This window comes from Melanostigma gelatinosum (assembly GCF_949748355.1).
Source record: "Melanostigma gelatinosum genome assembly, chromosome: 24".
NCBI lineage: Eukaryota > Metazoa > Chordata > Actinopteri > Perciformes > Zoarcidae > Melanostigma > Melanostigma gelatinosum.
This window is the reverse complement of record NC_136657.1, coordinates 2,388,013-2,408,331: the sequence shown is the minus strand read 5'-3', so window position 1 is coordinate 2,408,331 and position 20,319 is coordinate 2,388,013. Positions and strand designations below refer to the sequence as shown.

Genomic DNA, 20,319 nt, shown 5'->3' with positions numbered 1-20,319 from the left:
ATCAGCATTTATCTCTTTGTACGTTGGCACATTAAAGCACTGAACAGAACGTCTCCGTCTCATTTCGTTGTCACATACTGTCTTTTGCCCGCTTTTTTTCAGCTCTGAAACGATCACTGTCATGCTTATTTCACTTCCAGTGTTATCTTACACAGCCAGAGACGTTGTTATCTAAATTAAGCACAATATACACTACAATAATGCACTGTGTTTTCCTGGTATGCTGAGTTAAAGTTGTCAAATAGAGCATCCTGAAAAAGGAGAGCCACCACTAAGGGATTATCTGATTATTTGCCTGCATGCAACCAAAGCCCGCTGCAACATGATTGGTTGATACAACACGGACTCCAAAGGACACCAGAGCGCTTTGGATACCAAAGCTTGTCCCGTTGCCGACAGGTTCTGCATCCATAAGCGGATATCTGCTTGCAGAGATTGATGGTTCACGCCTGTACACCACTTCACAAGGTAAGAGCTAGGTAAGAACTGCAGAGTTTCAACATTTAGCCTGTTTTTATTTGTATTTCTGGCTGAGAAGGCCTGTGAGTGACAAGAAGAGCTCAAGAGGTGCAGAGTGAAGTGGAGTCTGATTGCTGCTGTGACAGGCACACTTCACTGCAGGGAACGCCAAGATCCCTGCAAGAGAAAAGGATCTTGCAAAGTCACATAACAGTCGGTGTTAATGCGACAGTTCCCAGGAGCCTTTATTTCAAGGAGTCTGTGTCGCACAGTGTAATGGGACACAACATATTGCTCTAGTCACCTGTCAACGAGATGCAACAAATAATTATGTTTTTTGACTGCTGAAAGTCACAAATTGCCTCTGAAAAGTGCTGTCATTGCTTATTCACAAATTCACAAGAAAAACACCTTTTACAGATGCACCAGTTGGTTCATTGATCTTTGATATTTATGTATGTATTAATTATTATTTTTATTTTATTTCATTCAGCATTATTATTTATCATTTATTATTATTGCAATTCGTTCTGTCGGTAAGCGAATACACTTTTTCTGTGAACTCCAAATATGACAGCTTGATTATTACAAAATATATAATTATAAAATAATAACAGATATCATTTTTTGTTTTTTTATGAAAAAAAGCAGACAGCTAAATTACTGAGTAGAGTAAGCGCTAATTGTATTGCACAGTGGATGAACGGGAAGCTCCAGCAGTGACATGGTTTCTCTGCCAACCCTACTGCTGCCAAAAAACCCTCCAGGAGAGTCGGAGGCCCAGTCAGCACACCCAACGTCTGCCACACTCTGTGTCATTTAGCATCAAACACACAATCGGTGGGTGATTCGACAATAACACCACACTGGACCATTTCCATCCTCTTGCTCTATTTATATGTATTTTTAGAATCAACTACAGCTCCTTTCTTGTTAACTTAGCCTTGGAAAACATCTTTCCAAGACTCACTGGCCCAGTTTACAGTAGAGCTTCTTAACCTGGGTTCGATCGAAGGTTCCGAGCGCCCCGTTCGGTGTGAACGCAGCATAACGGTACGGTGGCTTGGAAAGCCCTACGGTGGCTTGGATAGAGGAACGTGATGGGAGTCAGCGTCCTCAATGCATGATTTGCAATGCCAAGTTGAGCAATTCTAGTCTAGCACCGGCAAAACTAAAGGAACACTTCCTAAAGCTGCATGATGGGAAATACAAGAACACAACGCTCGCTGAATTCAAGGTGAAGAGAGCCAGATTCGATGAAAAGGCTACTCTGCCTGTTCTCGGCTTCGTACCCATCGACAAACCGATCCTCGCAGCATCGTACGAAGTTGCGTACCTGATCGCAAAGCAGGGCAAACCACACGCCATTGGTGAAACACTCGTGAAACCAGCTGCGTTGAAGATGGCGAATATCATGCTGGGAAAAGCTGCTGAAGATAAGTTATCCCAAATTCCTCTTTCGAATGACACGATCAGCAGCAGAATAGACAACATGAGCGATGACATCTTGGCTCAAGTAGTTCTGATCTGATTTCAAGCCCAGCAAAATTCAGCCTCCAAGTCGATGAGAAACCGACATTTCCAATCTCAGCCAGCTTGTTGTATTTGTGTGCTATATGAAAGACGACGAGATAAAGGAAGATTTTTTAGTTTGTAAGCCTCAACAACCAACAACCACAACCAAGGCAGTCGATGTGACGAAACTCGTGGATGACTTCTTCAGAGACAACAATCTTTCGTGGAATATGGTTTCTGCAGTTTGTTCGGACGGAGCTCCAGCCATGCTGGGACGACACTCTGGTTTTGGAGCGCTGGTGAAATCCGATGCACCACACATCATTGTTACACACTGTGTTCTGCACAGCCATGCGTTGGCAACAAAAACCTTGCCTCCAAAACTGGCAGAAGTACTAAAAATCGGAGATGAATGTGTGAACTTCGTGCGAAATAGTGCTATGAAGCACCGCATCTTCAAAGAGCTCTGTCAGGAAATGGGCTCTGAATTCGAGGTACTTCTGTACCATTCCAACGTTCTGTGGTTATCCCGGGGAAAGGTGCTGAATCGGGTTTTTGCCATGCGTGTGGAACTAGCCCTGTTTTTGCGAGAGCACCAACATTGTCACGCAGATTGCTTCGAAGCTTCTGAGTTCATTCTCATCTTGGCGTACATGGCCGATATTTCCGATGCTCTCAATCATCTCAATCGACAGATGCAGGGCGGTGGAGTCAACATCATCGAAGCGGAAGAAAACCTGAATGCGTTTTAAAAAAAGCTACCTTTATGGAAACGACGAACAGAGAATGACAACTTCGCAAACTTTTCCCTGCTGGACGAGTGCGTAAGTAAGATCGAAGACGTGTCTGGAATTGGAGACATTTCTGTAGCTGGGGAGCTGAAGCAAGCGATTGCCATGCATGGTGCTCGCAAAGTCCCTCGACGGATACTTCCCCACCACAGTCATATCCAGCATGGGTGAGACAGCCGTCCACGTTTAGCTTTGCGACAGCAGATGTCAGCGATGAATGCCTCGACGAAATCATTGAACTTCAGCAGAGCCAGCTTCAACAGCAACTCTTCGGAACAACAACGCTCTCAACGTTTTGGTGTCACCAAATCGTAGCATACCCTCGTATTGCCAAGAAAGCCCTTGAGATACTCACACCGTTTGTTACAACGTATCTTTGTGAGCAATCCTTTTCGAGGATGGTGGACATGAAAACGAAGAAAAGGAACAGACTTTGCTGCGAAAATTATATGAGAGTGGCACTTGCCAAGGTGAAGCCGCGCATTTCTGAACTTGTATCTGAAAGGCAACAGCAAAAGTCACATTGATTTGCAGTAAATATTCACTGAGTTATGTTTTTGTGTGAAATTCATGTTTTGTTGGTTTTGTTCTTTGCACACAGTGATTTTGTGTGCAACTGATGCATGGTTCATTTTGTGCACAAATAAAATATATACCTATGTTTTGAAGAAATCATATTTTATTTTTCCAATTACGAAGGGTTCGGTGAATGCACTGATGAAGCTCGCAGGGTTCAGTACCTCCAATAAGGTGAAGAACCACTGCAGTAGAGGTTCCTACTGTACTCCCTATCCTGAGCTCAGACTGCCCCCTGCTGTCCACACTCTGCCATGACCACCCAGAGCCAAACTCGCCACCTACATAAACGATTGACATTTATCTGGAGTCCTCATTTCATTTGAATTACTCAATGGACATTCGATTTTCATATCTGGACTCAGTAATTGTGTTTCTTTTGATACCATACGCTTTTGATTTGATTTCTGATGTTTGTGTCAAATACAACTGTCTTAAATTATAAAACTTGTTTGGGTTTTGCTTATGTTGCTTATGTTGCTTATGTTGCATTGGCTAGTGGAGCAGCTGAACTACATAAGTTTTCTCCACCCCTCCCTGCCCCAGCAGCGCACCCCTTGTCCCTGTCCAGACAGCAGCTCCAGACCGTCGGCTGCTTGGGATGCCAGTCAGTGGCGAGGTTTCTGTTTTTGGAACACTTACAGTGTAGCTGCCAGTGTGTGTTCCCAGAACCGCGCCTGGACCCATCACAACCTCATATATAATAATAGCAGGCTCATAAATGCGCAGCGCGTCGTGCGTAATGGAGACATTATACAGTAACCAAGCCCTTCTTTCTGAACAGCCAGGGAATCCAAAGTGGCTATATCAGTTAATCAGCAGATCTAATAATAGTAAGCAGTGGCGGCTGGTCAACAGAGGGCCATGGGGCATGGCCCCACCATGAGCCACATAAAAAAAAGAAAAAAATTATAATTACAATAATCATAGATTATACAAATTGTCAATATTTGTGTTTTTGAACTATGGAATGTACCCAGTAATGTGTGTAAAATATGATATCTGCGCAAAATATATGCTTTTCCTGCTCGTGCTCTGCGCCTGTGTGCTCTCTGTCTGTGTGCACGACACTCTGAGAACGCGCAGCTAGGGGGGTCTAATCGTTTTGGCCAAAAGAGGCGGGTCTATGAATCAGTTTAGCCAATTGCTGATTCAAGATATAAATGAGTGACATACAATTTAGCCAATCAGCGCCCTCAAATAGATTCAGCTTGGGGCCAGAACGATCAGGCCCCCCTCGCTGCGCGTTCTCGTCAGGAGAAGTCTCTACAGGCGAGCGCCAGCGCGAGCACTCCTCCTCCAAGACCCGTTTGAGAGGAGAACTTTGGCGGAGATTCTGCAGCCAAAGAGCTGATATCAGATCAGCCTGACCTCACAATCAGACAGCAGACTCGCGGGAAAGGGAAGCAGTACATGTGGAGCTTCTGTACTAGCTGTACACCAGACAGGTTTGGCTAGCTGGATGACGTCATGCTAATCATTTATTTAGCTTTTTAAAACAACGGGGACGGATCCAGCACGGACAGTTACGGGAGTGAGGGATGAGGAGGTAAGGAAACATGCGAACACCAGGACACACATGAGAACTCTGTCAAGCTACATATTAGGCAAAGTGAACATCTTTTATTCTACATAGCTGTCCTCAGTCTCATCTGCTTAACTTGGTCATGGAGGCATCAACATGTAATAGAGATGTTAAATTAACAGTGAAAACTCATCATAGCTTAATTTAACATCCCCAGTGAGCATTTCTTGGTTTAAAAGACGTTTAAAAGACGTCTATGCCTGACGTTGAATAAACGTTCAAAAGTGAAAGTTTTTTCGCCGACTATTTGTAGACGTTGAACAGACGTTCACGCTTAGACCAGATTTAAACGTGATTTGCAATACTATAATTTTTCGTCCTCTACATTGTGCTAATACTAATATATTATGATTTAGAGGGCCGTTCCTGACGATCTGCTGCACGAGCTCTCTGCTGTTCTTCTTCTGCGGTTCAGTCGAAGCTCCGGACTGTGCCGTATAAGGATGTGCGCATGCGCGTTACAGCTGTACGCAAACTGTCTTATTTAAAAGTAATGTAAAACACGGACCGAATTACGATGTCCTGGAAGCTTATTGTGGCAGCAAACAGTCAATATAGTTCCATATTTACGACGTTTTATATGAGACATTGAATGCGTTGAAATAACGTCTCCGTGTAGACCACATATGAACGGACAGCGGAATATGATTTTGGAGAAATACATTTAAAGTAACCAAAATCGCGTCTCTTTCAACCTACAACTGATCAAACCATCAATGTTTTAAAATAAATTGTTTTTTTGTGACAGGTTGATATTGTAACCGTAATTTAGACGGTTTAAAACACGTTGAAAAAAGGTCTTAGACGTTCAGGCTCCATTTCAACGCTTTTTCAACCAGAAATCAACGTTGAAATCCGGGTTAGTGCTCACTAGTATTCATAATTACACTTCATGTTTACTTCTCCTGATCTTTACCTCCTATAACAAGGTCCATAGGGGCATCTCAATAAATGAACATGTTATATTATATTATATAAGTGTTATTTACTGCTTGTTTTCGTGTTGGAATACATGTTAAATATTTAACTGCCAAGTAATAATGCGTGTTTGATACTTACATTTTTTTTGCATGAAATCATACTGGGATGTTTGCTGAAATTGATAGGATGGCCCTACCTAGAACATGTTCTACCAGCCGCCACTGATAGTAAGTGTGTATCAACTTTCCGAGTTTCTCTAAACTCTGTGACCCAAATTCACGAGCATCAAAGTGACCAACTAAACTCATGTGTGTTATGGGAGGAATTGTGATACCTGGAGGAAAAACAACACTTTGGTTGTGGCCTGTGCCTGACCACCACCCACCGGAGGTCAAACTGGTTGATCACCTTGATATGTCGCGCTTAACTCATCGTCCCAGCGCGGAAATAAACACCGACGCGTCCGCTTGGTGTCGGGTTTTACGCATGACGTCCGCCAAACGGGACTGAGGGCCTGCAGAGACCACCTCCTGGCATCCTTCTATTTAGAGGTGGGAATGCCCCCCACTCCCCTCATACACACCTGCTCCTTTCCCTCTCTCCCTGTCCGACAGACCGGCCGGTCATTCCCCTGTCTTCGTCCTCCCCGTCTTCACCCGGAGCTCGGTTCTCGTGTCACCCTTTTGCGCTCCACTTTTTGGCTGTTTGTTCTGGATTTGTACTTTGGGTGTCCTTCCCCCTTCTGGTCGATTCAACTTGTCCGTTCTATCAAACCCCCCTCCCCCCCCATTACAAAACTTTTTTACACCCGGTGCCCTGTTATCAATGGCGGAGGGTGTGCGCCCCGAGGACTACTGCGACGAGCCGGTGGAGGACGACTTTGGAGAGATCATCAAGTGTCGATCTGGTAGGAGAGCAAAGCTTTCCATTTAGAGAGAGTGTGCGTGTGTGTGTGTGTGTGTGTGTGTGTGTGTGTGTGTGTGTGTGTGTGTGTGTGTGTGTGTGTGTGTGTGTGTGTGTGTGTGTGTGTGTGTGTGTGTGTGTGTGTGTGTGTGAGAGCGAGGCCAGGTGTGTGCGTGGTTGTATGTCGGTCTGAGAGACCAGAATCGTTTGCATGCAATATTAAAGGCTCACTGACAACCCCTTTAAATATAATCACAAACTTTTCCATTCGTCACATCAAGAAGCAGTGGAACACACTAAAATATGAATGACTTTATACTCCATATTGTTCAAAAGTTATGAATCTGCTGCCACAACAGCTTGAAGGGGTCTATTCAGTTGTCTGAGAGGACTGCTTAATATTTCTGAATGATATTTCAGCTACAGAAGCCCTGAGAGGAAAGTGAGGCGAAAATACAAATGCTGATGATTCATTTTCTAGTTCCGATCGAAATAGTTTTCTCAAAAAAAGAACTCTTTTTTTTGTAATTGTATGAGGGTTCTTTTTAAGTGCTTGTTGTTGTAAGACTCATCTCGGCCACAAGAGGCTGAAGTGTGACGTCACGCCATGTTCTAGATAGCATTCATGATTTCTTCCAGTTTAGTTTTAAGTTCTCCATATACTCACATCATTTGTGTGTGAGCAAGTTGTATGAATTCAAATTCACCTGAATACAACATGAATACGTTTGTTCTATTTAGGAGGAGTAGTGCTGCACTTCAGCCCCTTGTGGCGGAAACGAGTATTACAACAATAGACGCTTAATCCTGACAACAACAAGACCAGGCGCGACCTGTCAAAAAAATTCAATTTCGAAAGATTATCCTGCCAAACACCTTCTTCACCTGTTAAGTCGTAAACAAATGAGAGAAAAAATGAAGAATCACCAACTTAGATCAGCAGTTACTTCTCTTCTCACTTGGCTCTCTGGGCTTCCATATTCATGCTTTTAGGTTGTATCAATTAACGAAAATAAAAAAACTAAAATAACGATTGTGATTCTAAAATGAAAAATTAGCCATTAACCACACACTGAACACAACTAAAAGCTAGCGAAAATTTTTTCTTTTTGGGCCTAAAGTATTTCAAATGTAATGAATACATTTGGTGTCTGAAGGGCCCTATCTAAAACAAGTGTTTGGTTTGTCCACTCTGGGCTACTGTAGGAACATGGCGGTCGGCCCTGAGAAGGGGACCCTGAATTGTTTCCCTATGTAGAGATACACGTCTCATTCTAAGGTAACTTAAAGCCAACGATTCTTATCTCCAGGTGATTATACACTAAAAAAAAAACATACTTATTACTATTATATTCCAATTCGAACAATACATCCCCCTAAATGCCAAACACCGCCTTTTAAAGTCAACACTACAATCATTTGTAGAGCTAAATCGGGACTAAATAGTTTCCGTGCTAACTTGTCCCCTACAGCCCGACCCAGGGCTAAAACTGTTCTGGGTGAAAGTGTTGTTTGTGTGATGTGTGGCCATGACACTGAATCTTAAGAGGCCGCAGAGGTTTCATTTCCTGTTATAGCACTTGTAAATACCAGATGACCTGGAATGGGCCACTGGGCGGTGAGACACGGAGTCAAACAGACAGACAGAGACGGACAGATGGACAGTAGGGTCAACTTTCTTTTTACACCAATGGGGACTGGGACAGGTAACCTCCCACTTCTGCTTCCTCAGGAGGTGAAGTTCCTCGTGTGTCCGTGTAAATGACATTTACCCTTAAGTGACCCTCTTACCCTCTCTCGCTCTCGCTCTCGCTCTTGCTCTCTCACTTCCTCTTGTCTCCGTGTGTCTCTCGCCCACTCCCCCCCCGGTACTGCTGGCGGATCATCTCATGCTGGAAATAACGGTCAGCTGGCCTGATGGACGGCTGTTGAGCGGTGTCAGATAGCTTAGTTTAGGAGGTTGTCATGCCTCCTCTCTTTTCTCTCTCACTCCCCCATTCCATCCTCCCACGTTCCTTTTCCATTGCTTTTTCCACACCCTCTTTCTGTTGCTCCCTAACATCAGCTTCTTTATCTCTCTCTTTGCCTTCTATCTCAGTGAAACTTAGATTTTCTTTCTCTTATTTATGTGCACCCCCCCCCTTCTCCGCTCATCTCCCTCCCTGTGTCATATTTCGAATGGTGTTCATTGCATGGACTGTCTGTCTGTAGCTACATTTAGCTGTCTGTCTCTGCTCTGCACACTCCAGATATTTAACATGCCATGTACTGTATAATGTATCCATGAAAACGCTGTATTTTACAGGCAAAGGATTTGATTTTAATCTCGAATGTAACTGAACACAAGTAACATTTTATTGTAAAATACGTCTCATAGGAAGCTAAAGATGCTCTAACTTCCATTTCACTGGGATTTAAATTAATCAGAAAGACGCGACTGATTATGATGAACAAGTAACTTTCACACTTGAGGGTTTGTTTTGGGACAGAAAATGATCTAGTTGAAGTTGCCGTCATTTTTTACCATCTACAAATTCATTTTGAGTAGTTTGTAATTGGCACCAGTGGCGGCTGGTGGATTTTTTTTTGGGTAGGGCCATCCAATCAATTTCAGCAAATAGTATAATTCAATGCAACAAAAAAAAAAGGTCTCAAAACGCATTAGTACTTTGCAGTTACATTGTTATCATTTATTACAACACTGACATAATAAGGACATCTTATTCATACAATTCAGTATATTAATATATATCATATAATAATAATATTCAGTATAATATGATATATAAATACCATATAATCATAAATATACAATATAAATATCATGAATATATTATAATAAAATATAAATATCACATATTGTCAAATAGAACAAGTATATTTTAAGATGCCCCTATGAACCTTGTTTGTTGGAGAAACACCCAATAAGTGCGGTGAGGAAACCTGCATGTTTTTATGACGGTTATTTGTAAAAGAACTTTGCTCTTCTGAGTGGCAAACCTCTTAATGACCTTCTTATTGAAGTCAGGCATGTCCCTGACAAGTTCCTTCTCCATGGAGAGCATAGCCAGAGCATGAAAACGCTCTTGTACGTTACCGTTAGCATCGAGTGGGTGGAAATGTCCGTTGTCTCGTCTGCTTGAATGGCGATAAAATCAGCGTTCTTTTCTTCCTCCAGAATGTAATCCCTTACAACCGACAGCATGCAGTCCAACAGCTCATTTTGTACAGTCTTCGACGTCCCTTTAAAAACGCTGGCTGTCTCCAGGTGCTCCTCCAGCACACCATTGAGGGACGCAACAAAATCCACCAGTCCCTTGAACACGCCAGGGTCTCGTCATGCCCACGCAAAGCCAACTCAAAAGCCCCACAAAACTTGACACAATCAATTATTTTTGATCAAATGTGCCGGTTTTTATCCACCTCCTCGTTGTGTTTCTTTACCGCAAGCCGGTGACCGTCGTCCAGCTGGGCAGCGAGAACACGCGAGATGAGAACTAGAACACACTCCGGGCACTCCGGGAGAAAAAGACTTCCGGGAGGGCCAGACCCTCCCGGAAGTCTTTTTTAGGGCGCTGATTGGCTAAATTGTAAGTCACTCACTATTTCTTTAATCAGTGATTGGCTAAGCTGCTTATTAGACCCGTCTTCCTTGGGCCAAATCGATCTGGCCCCAGCACGTGCACGCGCAGTAGAGACGTGCACGGGGACAGCTGAGAGGTGCACCAGCAGAAAGGACAAGCAGGGAAAAGCATTTATTTTGCGCAGATATCCTATTTTACAAATATTACTGGGTATATTACATAGCTCAAAAACACAAATATTGACAATTTGTATAATTTATTAATATTATATATTTTTTTTAATTAATAATATTATTCTTTTTTTGTTTTAGTTTTTTTGGCTCAAGGTGGGTGGGGCCAGGCCCTGTGGCCCTCTATTGGCCGGCCGCCACTGATTGGCACCATTCATTTTCAAAGCAATGTAGTGATTGTATCACTGTGATGGTCATTCACAACAGATGGATGGATAGAGACAGTTTCTCCTCGGCTCGGCGTTTCTCACCACGATTGGCAATTTGGGCTAATGTATCACCTCTAGCAACACAAGCCGATGACATGCTGCCCGCTTGATTTATCCCTGCTGGGCTGTGTACGTGTGTGTGTGTGTGTGTGTGAGAGACACTGTGGGAGGGTCTGTGTGCTTTTGCCGTGTCTGCCTTGTTACCACACCCCGCAGCTCTATCACCACTTTGCTATTACTCATCATTCTTTGCCTATAGGCACAGACTTCTGGATGATAATCTTGATTGGAGCAGACAGGCAGGTAAATTCAGGCGTTGCTGCGGACAGCCGCACCCTGAGGACCCCTGTTTAATATGCTAAACAGTGGGTACACCCAGAAAAAACAGGGTTCTTCAGAGGACCTGTAGTCAGGATAGAAAGCTAACACGTATCACAGCGACTTGTCTTCTCTTCCTTCCTTTCTCCTTTCTGTACCTCTCTCTTCACTTATCTTCACCTTTTCTCGAATCTTCTTTGTGTTGTTTCTCCTCGTTGGACTTGATTCCACTTCTCGTCACTTCTGTTCATTTGTTCTTCTCCTTAACTTCTCTTGGAGTCTCTTTATTCCCTTCATTTCGTGGCTACTCGCCTCTTCTCTTCTCTTCTTTTCTCTTCTCTTCTTTTCTCTTCTCTTCGTTTGACTTGACGTCACTTCTTGTCAACCCTCATTTCTCTCCACTTGTTCATTTTTTCTTCTTTATAACTTATTTTGGTGTCTCTTCATTTCACTTCACTTCCCAGCCCTTCCTCTTCTCTTCCTTTTCTCTTCACTCCTCTCTTTGTGTCTCTCTCGTCGCCTCACTTTTCTTTATTCTTCTTCATTTGACTTAACATCACTTCTCTTCACTTCACTTCTCCCCATTTCACTTCAATCTCTTCACCTCTTTTCTCTTCCTCTTCTCTTCCCTTTGTGTCCCTCTCTTCACATCACTGTTCTCCGTTCGACTTATCGATTCTCGTCACTTCACTTCACTTCCCTTCATTTTACCTCATGTCACTTCTGTGCTCCTCATCTCTTCAGCTCAAAGGCAAAAGTGCTGGAATACCCGCACCATTGAGTGGAACTCTATAAGCTGCGTAGACACACACACACACACACACACACACAAAGCTGTCAGTTAAACTTGTCCCTCAGTGGTGTTTTGGGATCAGACTCTCTGCCTTTTCAATCTTAACGCTATCTGTCAGCAGCACAGGGCGAGTTACAGATCCGAGTACGGCGACAGTGTCTGGGGAAAATTGAATGCAGCACCACTTAGAGCTCCCTACTCTCAGTTAATTCCGGCTTTCACTTTACATTTATAAAAAAAGTGACTTTACAAACAACAAACTAACCAAGAAGACAAGGAACCAACTCAACAAATACACCACTAAACAAGCAACATGCTGTGTTCGGCGCTGACAGAACATCTCTACCGTGTACCCGTCGTGTTGCATTCAGCTCAGTGAGATGATGAATATGAAACATCACACATTTTTCGGTCGGTAGAAGGCTTGATGTAATAGGAACAAGGCCGTACAGGATAGAAAATCGAGACAGAAGTTGTACCAAACGCTGGGGGAAAAAAAAGAGTGAACACAGAATCAGGAATCAGTCTTTGTGCTCTCTCACCTGGTTTCCATGGACCTCAGTTATACCTGGACCATGTGTGATGTGTGTAACACCCACTGCTACTATTATTGTTTGCTTTCATTACCATGTATCATTTCTGTATGGGTTGACTCTGTTGTAGTTCATTTTGTTGTTTATTCTGTACACATGACATCTATTGCATTTCTGCCCATCCTGGGAGAGGCATACATTCTTATCGTAGATATTAATTGACTCCCAACTTGGAGCCAGTGATGGAGTAATGACATTCTCAAACAGAAGATGGCAGCAGAGGCAGATGGTGGCTTTGTAGCCGTCCTCAGAGAGACTGTGTGAGATGCTGGCAATGAAGATGAATGTGTGGGAACGGAGCCCCCTGTTCTAGGGAGAGTTGAGTCTCGCTCAGTATATGAGAGAGAGAGAGAGAGAGAGAGAGAGAGAGGCAGGTTGATATAAAGAGAGAGAGAGGACAAAGTGGGAAAGAAATGCAAAAACAAGAAAGATGGTGGAGAAGAAAAGGCAGCTGTTTTCCTGGGGGATGAAAATGATGAGTGGGTAAACAAATAACTGAGTAGTGACGGATAGGAACACACACGTTCTGTCTCAGTCAGGATGAAGCAGAGGGTTCAGTGTATGATCTGACCCACATGGAGTTTCTGGGTCACTACAGGCCAGAAGAGAAGGAGGCGGCTGCGTGTTTGTATGTGTGGACACTGTAATGAGTCTGGCGGTTGAGGATCCCTGTTCAATCAGACGCACACATCTTCTGGGTGAAGAGGAGTCACGCGAGGAAAAGTGGCTTTTTCCGAATCGGGTTGCATCCCATTCTCATGGAAGTAGGCCAACAGCTCGCAGCGGGGCGCCCGCTGATCGATCTGGTCGGAGGAAAGAGTCCCGCTGGGCCGAAGTCGACCACAAAAAGTGATTCTCCCTCTCACGTATTATCATGCCGCATTGATTTGTCAAGCCTCCATTATCATCGGCAGTCTCAGACAGTTGGCGTGGCGTCATCAGAGAACAGCAAATATGACTCAAAACGAGCGTCAGGTGATGGGGTGGGTGTGAATGCAAAACATTTCCGCTCACTCAGGATCACAATCCTCCCCAGGTCTGGATTAGATGGGATTTTCAACTTGTCAAAGTGTGGATCAATAGTTTTAGTTAACTTTTAAACAGGCGACGAAAGTCACGGAAATGAGTCTAAAATAGAACAAAAAGATGAGTTTTGAGGTCTCTTGAACATAGATAAACAGTCAAATGTTTTTTATTTGTATGAGTTAGAAATCAGCAGGTTAAAGTCCTCAAGTCAGCAGCTTTCCCTCCCATACTCACACACACACACACACGCACACACACACACACACACACACACACACACACACACACACACACACACACACACACACACACAGAGACAGGAAAGGCCAGCGCCATCAAACGCAGATGATGTAGAAATAAGATCAGCTCCACTTTAAACCTCTCTGCTGCATTGGCATCAGGCGCTCTGCATATATATATATATATATATATATATATATATATATATATATATATATATATATATATATATATGTATACACATACATATAGATATATATGTATGTGTATATATATATATATATATATATATATATATATATATATATATATATGTATATATATATATATATATGTATATGTGTATATATATATGTATATATGTATATGTATATGTATATATATATATATATATATATATATGTGTATATATATATATATATATATATATATATATATATATATATATATATATATATATATGTGTGTGTGAGTGTAATAAAACAACCGGTGTAAATAAAACAACTTTTCATGTGTTTGTGTTAGAAAAAAGAAGCACATTGCTTCTCAGATGATACACTCCAGACTGTGTACTCTGTGTGGAAATAACAAGCGTAGTTATATAAGTGATATAAAGTAGAGAGCGATGGGAAAGATGCGGATAAGAGGGAGAGTCTAATTTAAAAGAGTGATATCACCTTCCATCTGCACTGCTGCTGCGTCTCCCTCTTCCAAGTGCATCCGTCAACACTTGACTCTAAACCTGCAGTGATTTCTTTCTAAGAATATAAAACGCCCTGGCGCTTCTCCGAATATTTTAGATGTATATGCCCGAGTGTGCATGAGAAAGAGAGCGAGTGACTCAATGGATTCTGCATCGGAAAGGGAACGTGAGTGTTTATGCATATGCATTCACGTCGCCACGCTCTTCCTCCAGAAAGAAGAAACCATTTTTATTGTCATATACATTTTACACATACACGAAATTTGACGACTGCATTTGACCCACCAGGCTTTGGGCCTCGTGCAAGAACCATTCAAAGACATTTGTATTTCAGCCACTTTGCTCTGATCTAAGAGAACCTGTGGCATTCAACACTTTTCTCGTACCTTCTCTTGGGTACAAATTAAATTCACAAGTGATTCAGACCCGTCGTATGAGTACGTACAGTCTGCATATCGTCACAAGAGCTAGAACACTTTCTTGAATAAAGAATTATAAGGGCTTGATCTGAACGGCTCTGGAGTAACCAAAGTGGAGAAAAAGAAAAGAATTGCTGTAAGTATTTTGGCTCGTTTACAAAGACATCGGACCCTGGTTGCAATCAGCAACATCCCCACTAGATGTCACTAAATCCTCCACACTGGTCCTTTGATATAAAAAAGTATTGGTGAGAGCAGCTTTAATTCTAATGGCTTGAGGCAAAAGGAAGTGTTGCTTCCTCCTCGCTACTGTGTGGAAGTACGACAGAGCCAGTCGTTTGGACTGCAAGGGAGAAGGTGGGCACCGACGATTATGCGTCTGCACGGGATTCTCCGGCTGCAAATAGCCGACAATTCTATACCGAGTGGATGTGTGTGAGCTCAGTGGGTACAGTTCTGGCTTTGTGTCCTCTCAGCAGCAGGTTATAGATCCACAGTTGCCCTGTCTCAGTTTCAGCCAAGCACTTTTTAATCTGGCCTTTGCTCCCTCCACCATTTGCTCTCCTTCTCACTTGTTTGTTCTCCCACTCTCTCGTTCTCCCTCTGTTTTTCTACTTTATTCTCTCCTCTTGTATAGCTGTCCGCCTCCACTTTGCTCTTGATTTTCATTTATATTTTGTTGTTTCATTCTCTTTTATTTGCTCTCACTGTCAGAGGCACCAAACACACACTCTCTGCTTCTTGACTCTCTTGTATTCCTCACGTCTTTCACTTTCTCTCTCTCTCTTGCTCTCTCTCTCTCTCTATCTTCATAAAACCGTTGTCAGCAATGTTGTCCTCATTTTCTGCTCCCTCAAATAGTGTCAAAAGGTTGTGGAAATGAAAGATGGAATGGGAGAGATGATTTAAAAGAATACAGATGAGGGGAAAAGGGAGTGAAAGAAAAAATCTGAGAGATGGAGACGGATGGCTCAAGGGCAGATGGGACCACTTAGGGTTGAAAGGTTGAATGGATGATGTGAAGAAGGGAAAGATGGAGAAAAATAAAAAAAAACACCCTGCAAGGAGCCCAGAGTATTGGGGAGGCAAGTCGCAGGAGGATTTTAGTTGAAGGATATATTTAAGGATGGAGTGGAGAAGGTTGAAAGAACACACACACGCTTTTGGATTGAGGAGTTCAGGGGTGTCGAGCTTTGGAAGCAGGAGGCCACGGGGAAGATGGTACCAGATGAAGTAGGGAGGAAGATGGAGAAATAGAGGGGGAATAGAAAATGATAGTGCACCCGAGGAGCTGGCAGGAAGGAGGGTGTGACAGAGAGATTTTTGAAAGTTGTGTTTCGTAAATATGAGAACCAGTGAGGGTCTCCGGGATGTTCTGTGGGTCTCTGAGCTGGTTAGCAGGCAGTCTGACTCGCCAGATGTGAACCGCTGTTAGAGGCCTCCAACTGGCCGAATACTCTTTTTCAACTCCATTCAACTCCCCCTATGTTGCCACTTTAAAGTCTGTACAAACTGCTAGGGTCAGAGCTCACATGCTACATGCTAATGATGTAAAACTTTGACAGGACATTGAAGATATATATATATATATATATATATATATATATATATATAGAAGGCTATATGTATAATAATGAAGGATTTCCATGTTTTTAGGTATATTTTTTATGTGACCATCCTTACAGTTACTGTTACCTCTAGCTTGCTAACATGATACATGAAATACATCTGAGAAGCTGCAGCTAGTAGCAGTGCTAACGCTAACCGAGAGAACACAAAAGTAGCTTTTCCAGGTAGTGAGAACTGAGAAACTACTCAGACAATCAATGGGCTGCACGGGTTAAAGTCAGAGAAGCCTCCTCACACAAGTAATGCTAGAAAAAAAGAGCAACATTAGCATATACGAAATTGCTACTGTCAGTACAAGGACACAGAAGCACCACCTAATCAGGCGTTGCTCGAAGTCTGATTAGCAACTTCAGAACTGAGATTGGTTCTTGAGAGGCGACATTTCGGCTGATCTCTATGAACAGATATCGGCATGTGAATGCAGCATTGGGAAATTGTCGGTGGGTTCAGAGATTGCATTTCAATCAATGTGTTCCGCCTCTTCTGCTCTTTAGACGGACAGTTCACTTGCTTGTAACCAAAGACCGTTCAAACGTGATTGGTCAACACGACTCGGTAAAAACCCTGGGTTTCGTTTTAGGCACGGGGACTATAAAAGACTCTGGAAAACCTTGTGATCTGTCAGAACTATTTTATTGTCATGGTGAAAAAACATGATCATAGAAAATAAAAGAGCAGAATTTATTGCATGCATGTCATGGACCCTTTAGGCCAGCTTTTCATTAGTATGATTGGTTCTAGACCTTGTTCTTCGATGTTGGCAGATTGAGATGGACTGAAGTGTAGAACAGTACACCTAGTGACAAGGTGATTATAAACAGGAATATTAGCACCGACAAAACTGAGAGAACTTGAAAAAGACTGTAATATCTGAAATCAACAAGATTGTCCTTTCTGAGAGGGTCATAACAGCAAGGAAATTCGAAGAAACTGTTGCACATCAGAGTCAGAGCCTAATATGTTTTGATGAAAGCTTTTGATATCAGACATAGTGCGGAGTATTAGGACCAGTCAATATTCATGTATTCATGTAAGTTCCGTCGAATGCTTTGCAGAAACCCTTATCTCGGAACCCTTATCATTGTGGATATCTTTTAATGCTGTTTGCTGCTGGATTTGCATTAGCCATGACCAACACTTCCCCCAAGCGTTGGCTTAATGTTGCTGAGTTTCATTTAAGGGCAGCCAAGCTGTAGGGTGTCTTGGTGGACCTCCGCATCCATCCCTCTCCCTCCCTGTATTCCTGTATTGTGTTTTCCTGTCATTCTGTAACTTTTATTCACATCCTCTGCAATTTCCTGACACAACCCGAGCAACTGACTGAATGTTACACTATGATAAGCTTTTTCTTGGTGGACTGCAGAGAGGCTGTTATACTAGGTGTCTCTTAAAAAGATGGAACAAAGCATTTGTCCAGCATAGCTTCAGTAGCTAGCGTAGCATACAAGCGCTAATGCTTGTTAACGATATGCTAACGTACTCTTTTAATGTTAGCCGCCGAGATGTTTACACAGAAAAGTAACATTTAAGAAACTCTTTTCAAGCTCCTTCCAAGAATCAGTAATACACAACATGTAAACAAGACGAGCTTAAAATCCCCAAAAAACAGCCTTCAAATGAAGAAACATGAAAACGACTGCACGAGAGTCATGGAGCAGAGCCTAAGCCCCCAGGAAGAGCGCTGGGCTTTGAAGCAAATTTACATTGTGGCAAAACGGTGGAATTTCAATTTCCGGGTCACGTGATGCCATTCGGCCCCAAAACACCTTTCCCCCATAGACTTGCATTGGAAAACAGACGTCTGTAACCCAGCGGATAATTATTTCCACATCCATGGAGCCCATTAAGCAAGCGTTTCCTTTAACCACACCACCCAGCCCTTGGTCCAGCCTCTGGCTCATTCTCATGACCGGAGGAAGGAAAATAATTCTGGGATTCGGCTGTTGTAGGGTTTAATGATTTAAATAAGGGCTATGAGTTCTCTGGGAAGTTGATTTACCACAAAAAGAAATCATCCGCTGAGTTCCAAAGGCATCACGTGACGGACCTGCAAATTGTGCTAGTTCATTAACTAGCACTGTGAACCAGGGTTCTAGAACAAAATGTTTCACAGAAACTCTAATTTTGATGCAACACTTTCCATTGTGACCAGGGCTTAATGCAGCAAACATGGATCATTTAACATTTCTGATTACCATAGCTTCTCTAGCTAGTGTGAAGGATTTTTCTTGGCGCAAAGGGCCGACCAGCGGCAACACGATCTGTGTGTGCTGAAGGAAAAACACCAAGTAAAATCCAAATTATCAAGGGATCCCTTAAGAATAATCAAGACAAAAACAAGTGAAAGGGCTGACATGCAGATGAGGGGTGAGAGACACAGAGAAAGAGACGTTGGGAGGGCTGGGGAGCAGAGGGACAGGGCTCTGATTGCAGTTAATTGCTGTTCACATGCAGGGCGGGTCTAATCACTCTGAGGCTCTGTGTACGGTTGTGTGTGTGTGTGTGTGTGTGTCTGTGTGCAGATGCTAATTCTTCCCCGGTCTCTGGGTATAGCCCTGAGCTCATTGGAGTGGCGGCTTGGTCGTGCTTTAGCCTTGGTTTATAATTAGCAATAGATTATATTCCAGAACCTCCGCTGCACACGCCTTCCAAATCAGACAGGGAGCCTTTTTCAACTTACGTAAGAGAAGAAACAGGGAGCCAAGACCGGAGATAACGCCTTATAAATAACGTTTCATCCTCTCCTTCATTTTATGCGCCAGTGTGATATCTTTGTCCCCTCTAATACCTATGTGTTGTCTGTACTGTGGCTCTGTTTTACCGAGTCGAAGCCTGCAACACCGGGTTTACATCTTTAAAATTTTAAATCACAGAGTGGATTTTTTTAAATTTTGGTTTTGAAAATCATGTTTGTAGCTGTACGTTTTAGTAGAGCCAGATACATACAGCAGTAGATTGGTATTATTCGATGATAGATTTATTTAAATTACTAGCTTGTTGAAAATGTACTTTTGTGTTCTTTATTATAAAACATTCTCTTTAAAATGTATAAGCTCATATATTGCAATTAAATTCATTCATTCATTCTACTTTTAATAAGTATTAATAAAGGCCTCAAAAAGTCTATTTTTAGACAGGCTGTAGTTTTCAGGAAGTGTGGTGATGACACTTTCCTTTACCGCTTGCAAAACCTTACAATGGCTTTCTATAGAGGTTAATGGCCCTTGAAGCCCCCTATGCACCTACACCATAAACTAAACTCATAAAAATGAAACATTGGAGGGAAGAGATTCACTGCAGGCTTGTATTGTCACGGAAACATGGTGAGGCCTGTCGCTATTAGGCACACTTCCAACAACAACCTGAGCGCCGGGTCTGTTTTTGGATCCTGATTTACAGTCGAGGAATTGCAGCGCGCGAGTAATCTAACTTTTATGGCTTTGTGAGAACTGAGCAGCGCGTTCCCCCCCCCCCTCCGAGGCATCCACCATCTGTTATCTTCTGTCAATAGATTTAAATAACGTTTATGACCTGGATGAAGCTTAAGGGGCGGTCTTTGAGAGGAGGCTGAATAGCTCCTCCAAAGAGATTGCACTCCACATCAACCACCATTTCAAGTACAGTTGTCAAAGTCATCGTCTTTGCAGGATAGTTTGAGCTTAATTAGAGAACGTCCGATTCAAGTGTGGTGGTTGTCTAGCTCAGTTAACTCCAGCAGATTGACTTTGACAATGTCAGACTTTTGTCTTAATGAGCCAGTCGTACTTGGCTGGTCAGCTCTCTAGCCTCGAGGCCTATTAGTCTGTTAGTTGACTTGTTTACACG

The 20,319-nt window shown here is 42.8% G+C and overlaps 1 protein-coding gene across 1 annotated transcript in view; it reads left to right on the top strand.

Annotated features, from left to right (window-relative positions):
- The first annotated feature begins 6,492 nt into the window (after positions 1-6,492).
- Positions 6,493-20,319, top strand: part of LOC306797451 (dystrophin-like) — a 218,733-nt gene continuing 204,906 nt past the window's right edge. Inside the window, 1 exon segment of the mRNA XM_079296817.1 lies at positions 6,493-6,754. Within this exon segment, the coding sequence (XP_079152943.1) occupies positions 6,673-6,754 (82 nt within the window). The 5' untranslated portion in view covers positions 6,493-6,672.